The following is a 10,179-nucleotide window of genomic DNA, read 5'->3' on the forward strand; positions in this document are numbered from 1 at the left end:
ACTCCCCTTTTGTGATTCTTGTTGAGATCTTTGCTAGGGTTGAGTGAGTTTGAGAAATAGTGCTAGTGAGATACAAAGCCATCCTTTTGAGCACTCGTCTTTTCGTCAAGCCGGTGGTTTCAAGTTCGTTACTCTTGGTGGTTCATCCACCTAGATGGCTAGGCGTCGCCTGTTGAGCTCCCAAGTTTGTGGTGAGCCCCGGGACATTTGTATCTGTAACACCCCAAGGCCGCCAAAAAACTTGGGATTTCATAGTTGGTATCAGAGTCTAGGCTTTAGATTCTAGGTGAAATAAGGCTTAAGTTGACACACTTGCACTTGTAGGTTGGGTAAGGGTTTGCATATCTTTGCTCCTATCATGTTATGTTTTGCTCTGTCTAGTGCTTATGCTTAATTACTTGAAATGGATGTTTGTGTTATTTGTATGTTTTGGTGGCTGTAGTTATGCCACCTAAGCGGCGTGCTTCGGCTACACCAGATGGTGATGGCCAGGCTGAGCTCATAGCCGTGATGCAGGCAATGCAGGACGAGTTGAGGACATTGAGGCAGGCTGCCTCTGCTGCTAGTGCCCCTACGGGCGCTGCTTCTGGCACTGCTCCTATTGCAGATGGTCCTGTCAGCGGTGTTTATCTCATGCAGTGGGTTGGCATGAAGCTAGACAGTTTTGATGGCAGTGGTACTCCAGTTCATGCTCCTGATTGGCTGTCGTATGTGGAGGACAAGATGGAGGCTTTTGATGTGTTGGCTCACGATCGTGTTTGTTATGGGGTACAACTATTGAAAGGGGAAGCTCAGATATGGTGGAAGGGTGTGCGGTTAGCTCGCACGGCTGCACATGGCCCGTTGTCCTGGCACGAGTTTGTCAGGAAGTTTGAGAGGAGGTTCTACCCGGTGACTTTCCTGGATAGGATGAAGATTGATCTGAATGCCTATACGCAGGATAAGAAGTCAGTTGTAGAGTATGAAGTGGGCTTCAATCAGATTGTCCGCTTCGTTCCACACGTGGCACATGACAAGGTAGAGAAGGCAAAACACTTTCGTCAAGGTCTTAAGCATTCGATCCGCCAAGTGTTGGGTGCTTTTCCAGTGGTTGACTTCCGCACTACAGTGGAACAGGCTTTCGGTGTGGAGATGCAGCAGGGGTACACTGCTGACTTGCAGAAGTCTTCAGGTGGTGAGCAGTCTTGCGGTTAGAGCGATAGGAAGGGCCATTCTGGTGGCCCTGTTCACAAGAAGGGGAAGTTCCAGCGTCACCAGCCATACCACGGCAAGTCTTCTCAATCTAGTGCTTCAGGAGGGAGCGCACCTCAGTACCGGGCTGTTCCCAAGCCTGGCTTGGGGCTGGTGTGCTTCTGGTGTGGCGACGCGCACCGGCGTGTGGAGTGTCAGTGGACCGGCAGGTGTTCTATCTGTGGCATGGATCACAAGGACGTGGTCTGTAGGAAGAATCCCAATGGGAAGGCGCGTTGGGAGCCAGTGTCTTCTTCTTCAGCTTCACATTCTAGTAGAACCGTCCAGATGATGGCAGCGACCTCCTCTGCACAGCAACACCTTCCTGCACCGCCCACTCTGCAGTGCTTGCCGGCGCCTTCCACTTAGCAGTACCTGCCCATGCTAGTCTACCCTCAGTACTTGATGGCGCCTCCGACTACACCAACTACTCCTTCGATGCCTCAGTCTGGGTTGTTTCGACCAACCCAGGCTACTGCTCCTTTGGCACTTCCAGTTCCAAGGGCATATGCTATGCCCTGTGTTGACAGCAGAGACCGTGGAGACGTGGTGATAGGTATTATTTCAGTTGATTCATTTGATGCGCATGCTCTTTTCGATTCTGGCGCTAGCTTCTCGTTTGTCTCGGAGGGTTTTGTGGTTCGTGCTAGTCTTTCTATGCAGAAGATTAGTCAGTCTATTGTTGTCAGTTCTGCTAGAGGTCTCATCTCCAGTTCTTCTGTTTGCCCCGGTTGTGCTATTCATCTTGGTGATGAAACCTTTGTTGCTAATCTGGTGGTAATTCCTTTGGATCCTTTTGACGTTATTCTTGGCATGGAATGGCTTTCTTGGTATCGAGATGTTATTTCCTGTTTCTGGAAGACGGTTCTTTACAGGCACCGTCAGGTCGAGAGATGGTCTTTCAAGGGAGTGCGATGAAGTACACTCACTCTTTGTTGTGCCAGTTGTTTCCTGATCGTTGGACTCGGAAGTCTGGCGTTCTTTTGGCGATGGTCGATGATCGCAAGGTTGCCTTACACATGGAGGATATCCCAGTGGTGTGTCGCTACTCCGATGTTTTTCCTGATGAACTTCCAGGTGTGCCCCCTGAGCGTGATTCGGTTTTTGAGATCAAGTTGGTTCCTGGCACGCAGCCTATCTATAGAACTATGTATCAGATGGCTCCAGTGGAGCAGGTGGAGTTGAAGAAGTAGTTAGATGATCTTCTTGCTAAGGGATTCATCAGACCTAGTAAGTCACCTTGGGCTTTCCCGGTGTTGTTTGTGGAGAAGAAGGATGGCTCTAAGAGGCTATGTGTGGATTATCATGCTCTTAATTAGGTGACCATCAAGAATAAGTATCCTCTGCCTCATATTGATGCTCTCTTTGATCAGTTAAGAGGTGCTAAGGTATTTTCCAAGATTGATTTGAACTCTGGGTATCACCAGATAAGGATTAAGGAGGAGGATATTGAGAAGACTGCTTTTATCATGAGGTATGGGCATTATGAGTATGTTGTTATGTCTTTTGGACTAACGAATGCCCCTGCTATCTTTATGGAAGCAATGAATAAGATGTTGCATGAGTACTTGGATGACTTCGTTGTCGTTTTCATCGATGATATTTTGATCTACTCCAAGTCCAATGAGGAGCATGAGCGTCATCTTAGTCTTGTTTTGGATGCTCTCCGGAAGAATAAGTTCTATGCAAAGTTGAAGAAATGTGCTTTCTGGCTTTCTGAAGTGAGCTTCCTTGGGCATGTGATTAATCTGCATGGTATTACTGTTGATCCTAAGAATGTTGCTTCAGTGGTGGAATGGCAAAGGCCAACCAGTGTGACGGAGATACGGAGCTTCCTTGGTCTTGCTGGTTATTACCGGCGTTTTTTGCAGGACTTCTCTAGTATTACAAAGCCGATGACCAAGCTTACTGAGAAGGGTGTTCCTTTTATGTGGACTGATGATTGTGAGGCCAGTTTTTGGACTCTGAAGGATAAGTTGGTGAATGCTCCTATTCTAGTTTTGCCTGAGAGCGGCAAGCACTTCACGGTGTATACGGATGCTTCCCGTATTGGTCTTGGTTGTGTGCTTATGCAGGATGGCAAAGTAATTGCTTATGCTTCCCGACAGTTGAAGAACCATGAGAGGAACTATCCTACCCATGATCTAGAGTTGGCTGCAGTGGTGTTTGCTTTGAAGTCTCGGAGGCATTATCTATATGGTGAGTCTTGTGATATCTTTACTGATCACAAAAGCCTCAAGTATATCTTTACTCAGAAGGAGCTGAATTTGAGGCAGCGTAGATGGCTTGAGTTGATAAAGGATTATGATCTAACGATCCAGTATCACCCTGGGAAGGCTAATGTGGTGGCAGATGTCCTAAGCAGGACGGGTGTTCCTAAGATAGTGATGCCTTTGGTTGCATAATTGGATCGTATGGGTATTTCCTTTTGCTATGCAGGCACTGCAAGCGAGGAGACCCAGTTGATCACAATCACCCATACTCGAGAGAGTGTGTGAGGCACAGCAACATGACCGCTTGATTCAGGAGGTTCGCAAAAGGATTGCAGATGGAAGACCTCGGGAGTTCAGTATCGATGAGCATGATGTAGTCCATTTTAGAGGACGTCTTTGTGTGCCACAGAAGTCAGATGTGAAGATGGACATCTTGAGAGAGGCTCATCGGACTCCATATACAATTCATCCTGGTGAGACTAAGATGTACAGAGATCTGAAGTGGAGCTTCTGGTGGAAAAGGATGAAGGTTGATATTGCCGAGTATGTGGCAGCTTGTCGTGTATGTCAACAGGTAAAGGCCGAGCATAAGAGGCCTGCGGGGTTGCTTCAGTCTTTAGAGGTTCCCGAGTGGAAATGGGAGCATATCACTATGGACTTTGTGGTTGGTTTACCCCGATCGCCTCGTGGTAGGGATGCCATATGGGTTGTTGTGGACAGGCTCACTAAGTCCACGCATTTCATTCCTATGAAGACGACGAGTTCAGCTCAGGATTTAGTTCCCTTGTATATCAAGGAAGTGGTGAGGTTGCATGGTGTGCCTAAGTCGATTGTATCAGATCGAGACACCAAGTTTGTATCGAAGTTTTGGCAGATCCTTCAGAATGCTATGGGCACTAAGCTTTCTTTGAGTACCGCTTTCCATCCTTAGACAGATGGGCAGTCCGAGCGGACCATTCAGACCTTGGAGGATATGCTACGTGCTTGTGTCCTTTCTTGGAAGGGCAGTTGGGAGGATCACCTTGCTTTGGTGGAGTTTGCCTATAATAACAGTTATCATGCTAGCATTAAGATGGCTCCATATGAGGCTTTGTATGGCAGGTTGTGTGTTTCCCCCCTGTGTTGGGATTCGTTTGGTGAGAGGGCTGTGCTTGGTCCAGAGATCGTTCAGCAGACTGCCGAGAAAGTGCGGGAGATACGGCAGAACACATTGGTCGCTCAGAGCCAATAGAAGAGTTATGCAGATGTCAGGAGATGTGAGCTGGAGTTTGTGGTAGGTGACCAGGTTCTCCTCAGAGTATCGCCCACAAAGGGTGTTGTTCGGTTTGGCACTACAGGGAAGCTTAGCCCAAGGTACATTGGACCTTTTGTCATCATAGCTTGAGTTGGTAGTTTGGCTTACCATCTACAGTTACCAGATTCTATGAGTGGTGTGCATAATGTCTTCCATGTATCCATGTTGAGGAAGTATCTGCGGGATCTAGAGCATAAGATTGATCTTGAGCCTATCAGAGTACAGCAGGACTTGTCTGTTGAGTGTCACCCAATGCGTATCTTGGACACGTCAGAACGAGTCATGAGGAAGAGGATGATCAAATATGTGAAGGTTTTATGGACTAATTAGTCGGAACGTGAAGCTACTTGGGAACTCGAGGAGCAAATGCGTAAGAGGTATCCAGCGCTCTTTGAGTAAGGTAAATTTTAAGTTTTGGTTTAAGTTGGTATGTTTCTTTTCCGTAGCGGTCGTAGTATAGCTGAATTCGAGGACAAATTCTTTAAAGGAGGGGAGGATGTAATGCCCTAAAATTTTGGAAGGAAATTGGAAGTCGTCGTTTCCAGTTTTTTTGGTATTGAATCGCTCTCGCCAGGAAAGAAAAGAGAAGAAATTGAGGCAAATTGCAGCAGTGTATTTCTTTTAAAATAGAGAAGCTTTAACCATGAGAGTAGGCTGAGCCAACCTGGGCTCGGGCCAGTTAGCCTAGCCCCTCCCCCAAAGGCCCAGGCGCTCCCCCTTCTTTTTCCTCTCCACCCCGCCAAAACCCTAGCTGTCCCTCTACTGTGCCGCCACCCCCCCCCCCCACTCTTTCCCCTATGGTGGTGTCTCCCAGTCCTGCCCTAGAGTGGCTGCTGCTGCTGGAATCCGGCCAAGAAGAGGAGAAGAAGACGAAGGGAAGGGCAACAAGGAAAGCAAGAAGAAGAGGGGAAGAGGAGGTTTGGAGCTAGGGGATTTGGGGGTTTTCTTGCTGTGGTGCCCTACGGTAACAATTCCCCTACTGTTCTTCATATTTTGGTTGATGATTATGGCCGGTAGATCTTGGTTTGAGAGGTTTTGGTTAGGGGAATTTGTGGTTTGGGGTCGAACTGAGTGTTCTGCGCGCAGGCAGATTGAGCAGTGTGCGTGTTCTTGATGTTTCGGTGACCTAGATGATTTTTCCTGTGGAAGTGGTAAACTAGAAAGTTGTAGCTAACGTAGAAACCTAGCTACCAGTGAAATTTCAGATTTTTTTTCCATGTGGTTTAGGAGATATTGCTGTCTGAATCTGACTGTTGTACCTCTGTCGAATTTCTGTCAGTGTTAGATCTATTCTGTTTTTGGGTATCTTAGTTGCTGAGCCAATTTTTTAGAATTCTAGAAGGTTGTAGAGGATTTATTAAGCTTTCCAACGATGTGAACAATGCAATTTTTCATTGGTTGTAACTCTAGTTACACTGTTCTGAACTTTTCTGCAATTAATGGTTCACAGATTTCGTTGTCGAAGTTCAGAACTTGATTAGGCCTTGCTAGAGATGTTTTATGTAGATACGAATGATACAAAAGTTGAATCTTGTGTTATGATCTAAATTTCCACAAAATTTTAGAATTTTTCATTGCGTATTTCTTTAGATAAACAGGTTTGGGTGGCTGCTGTCTGAAATTGACGATAGGTTTCTAGAGCTGTTTTTCTATGTCATTTAGGAGACCTTAGAGGCATGAGAAAATTGTGTCGTCTCAAGGAAAGTTGTAGCCCTTGTTCTGTAGTTTCTGAAAATGTATTCGTTTGCTATTATATCTGTGGTAGAAAAATAGTTACGAAAAAGATAAGTACTGCTGCTCCTGTCAAACTAATGCGTGTGTGCTGTTTTTGGTCGATATGTTTTTATTGAGGGTTCCGGGCATAGGAGCGCTTTGTTTTATGTGTTTGCATGTTATGAGGAGTATTGGTGCTGAGTTATGGTTATGTTTAGGTGGTGGTTCTTCGTCTCACACTTGAAGTTGGCCATTATCGTCGGTAGAAGGCAAGTAAACGTAGCTATGTTGTTGCTACCGTTTTGACTTGTTATTTTCATCACCTACATCTTTATTACAGAACCATGACAATTTAACTGTGATATGAACTTTATATTATGCTTTATGTTTAAGCATGTTTAATCATTGACTTATATCTATCCTTACGTTGCTACAATTCTTGTGAGCTATATTGTTATTTGACTTGAGGATGAAGTTGAAGTATTATTGGTAGTATATTTTAATGCAATTGCAGCATATTTCTACCATGTGCACTTGCATTTGCATATGCATTGGAAGTTATGTCGTAAAGATCACGACTGTATCGGTACACATCGTACGTTGCCCGAGGAGGGGTGCGATGTAAAAGAAGACATATCATTGCATTCATATGCATTCTTGGAAATTAATAACATTTATATGTTATTGTGGATATGAAGTTACACATGTGGTTGTGATCTTTATTTGAAGTTATTCTTTAATGTTGTTAATATTATCCTAACATGTCTTATGTCTTGAGAAAATTGTATTAAATCAATGCTTAATCAACTTGTGGTTTAAATAACTTGTCAAAACAAGTTTGCTTGCTGGGATTTTATATCTCACCCTTGCATTACTCCTTCCAGGTATTTGGTGCATGTCGTGAATGGATGGGAATGTAGCAGCACGTTTTGCACTTCATGCCTATATTTTTTTTATCTTTGTGCTATAATAATAAATAAAGTTTAGTCCTTAGAGTCGTACGTTTGAAGTTTAAAGTGTGGTGGTGAAGTTAAACTTAATATTTTCCTTTTGGTTCATGTTAGGATATTTTTATTCGTTATTGTGATAATCTGCATATATTGTTTATCTGTGTTAATGCTTCCGCGATGCTTATTTTCATAGAGGAGATACTGCCATTTTTTTATTATTATGGCAAGTTGTAGGTTGCGTAGTTTAGTGACATCCTAGGTTTTTGGCGGCCCTGGGGTGTTACAGTATCACCCCGAGAAGTTGAGTAAGAAACCCGAAGCTCGATCTCTGTGGTCGCTTTGGTGAGGATAGGGTTGAAAAAGACCCGGCTCTTTGTGAGCTCCTCAACGGAGACGTAGGCACTTCTTTGTGGAGTAGCCAAACTCCGGTAAACAAATTATTGTGTCAACTTTGTTCAGTTTCTTGCATTTGGTTATACTCTTTTGTTTGAATAGAATTTTAGGGTTTAAACCCGATCTATCTCGTTGTAAAGTTTGAGCTGCAGGTATTTTGGCCTTATAGGTTAGCATACATCTACTGATGCTTGGTAACCTGTAAAATTGTCACCCCTTATCTCAGATTTTGCTTCAGTTCAAGTTTCCCCAAAAGTCCAGAGTATCCGCACTTTTCTTCGGAACCTCCGGACATGTGCGGAGGTTCCGGACAAAAGTGCGGAAGGTCCGAACTTTGTATGATCCGCTGTTTTAAGTTTGCAGAATTTTTAGGTTTTGCCTATTCACCCCTGCCCCTCTAGGAGACATTTTAATTGGTATCTGAGCCTAACCTCCTACAAGGCTTCACCGCTTGGAGGAATATGAAATGTCAACATCCGGAAGCCCAAAGAGTCTAAAAGATGATCCGTCGAAGAACGGCGAAGGTGGTGGTAAGGGAAAGGGAAGTGAAATACCTTTCAATTATGATCATTTAAATTATTCTAGCAATTACATCTCCATGCCATCCGGGCGTGCACCATTCTTTGATGGTACAGATTATGCTGCTTGGAGGCACAAGATGAAAATGCATCCAATATCTCTTCATCCAAGTATTTGGAACATTGTTTGCACAGGTTGTGACTTGCCGGATGAAGATCAAGAGCTCACTTCTAATGAAGAGCAAAACATGTACCGCAATGCTCAAGCTACAAGTGTTTTGCTTAGTGCCTTGAGTCCAGAGGAGTACAACAAAGTAGATGGGCTTGAGGAAGCTAAGCAAATTTAGGACACTCTCCAAGTTGCACACGAAGGCACTACAAGCGTGAGAGAGTCCAAGATATAGTTACTTGAGGGAAAACTAGGAAGATTCGTCATGGAAGACCATGAAACTCCCCAAGCCATGTATGGTAGGATTATGGTGCTTGTAAACAAGCTAAGAGGGCTTGGGAGTGAAGACATTGATGATCACAAAGTGGTGAAAAGATTTCTTAGAGCTTTTGCTCCTAGAAATCCCACTTTAGTGACACTTCTCCGAGAAAGAAGAGATTACAAAAGGCTCACACCGAGTGATGTGCTCGGAAGGATACTTGCTCATGAGCTCATGGAGGAATAAGCCAATGAAGTGAAGATTCATGCCAAGCAAAGCTCAACCTCCAAGAACAAGGAGGTTGCATTCAAGGCAAGTAAAAGTAAACAAGTTCAAGAATCAAGCTCAAGCGAAGAAGAGAGCTCCGAAGATGAAGAGATGGCTTTTTTTGTGAAGAGATTCAAGAAATTCATGAGGAAGAGTGGCTATGACAAATACAAGAAAGATATGTCCAAGAAAATAACATCTAAGAGGGCATGCTATAAATGTGGCGAAATTGGCCATTTCATAGCCGATTGCCCCAACAAGAAGAAAGGAAAAGACAAGGAAGAAAATAAGAGAAAGCCATTTAAGAAGGACAAGTACAAGACCCACAAGAAGAAATATTCGGGTCAAGCACACATTGAAGAGGAGTGGGATTCCAATTCCGACTCCGACTCCGATGATGAAGGGGTTGCCACCGTCGCCATTCGCGAGCCTACATCAAGAAAATCACTCTTAGTGAGTGATGATGATGATGACTCCCCCAAGTGCCTCATGGCTAAAGGCCGCAAGGTAAAATCAAAATCCAAGCTCCTAGATAGTGATATTGATTATGATAGTGATTGTGACAGCATATTTAAGAGTTTAAGAAAAAATATCATGTCTAAGATAAAAGAGCTAATGGATACAATAGATAGTCATGAGGAGACCCTTGAGAGACAAGAGGATTTGCTCATCCTTGAAAAGGAGAGAAACTTTAAACTCGAGGAGCTCCTTTCTAAAGAGAAGGAGAAAGTTGAGAAATTATCCAATGATTATGATTTGGCCAATTCCTCAATTACTAGTCTTGAGAGTAACAATTCTACACTTCAAGAGAAATTATCATGCTTGGATAAAAATTATAAAACTCTTGAAATGCAAATTGATACCCTTAAGAGTAGCTCATTCGACTCTAATGATGCAAACTTGCTATCTAGTGCTTCCACTAGTAATGGGTGCTCTCGTTGCTTTAATATTGGTATAAATGCTTGTACTAATAATATTTAATCTTTGCAAGATTTACAAAAATAAAATGAGAGGTTAAATGCCTTGGTCAAGTATGGGTGCATCAAAACTTACAAATCCAAAAATGCACTATACAAGACCATTCAAGCCAAGGATAACAAGCAAAAGAGAGGGCTTGGATTTGATCAATACACGAGCAAGCCAAATGGCCGTGTGATGATGAATGGAGTGGAG

The 10,179-nt window shown here is 43.9% G+C and overlaps 1 protein-coding gene across 1 annotated transcript; it reads left to right on the forward strand.

The window, feature by feature from the left end:
- Positions 1 to 510: 510 nt before the first annotated feature.
- On the forward strand, positions 511 to 1,194 carry LOC133901524 (uncharacterized). The gene has a single exon (XM_062342873.1). It carries the CDS (start codon positions 511 to 513, stop codon positions 1,192 to 1,194), a length of 684 nt encoding a protein of 227 aa, XP_062198857.1.
- The last annotated feature ends 8,985 nt before the right edge of the window (positions 1,195 to 10,179 follow it).

Source organism: Phragmites australis, chromosome 20 (genome assembly GCF_958298935.1).
Source record: "Phragmites australis chromosome 20, lpPhrAust1.1, whole genome shotgun sequence".
NCBI classification, from domain to species: domain Eukaryota; kingdom Viridiplantae; phylum Streptophyta; class Magnoliopsida; order Poales; family Poaceae; genus Phragmites; species Phragmites australis.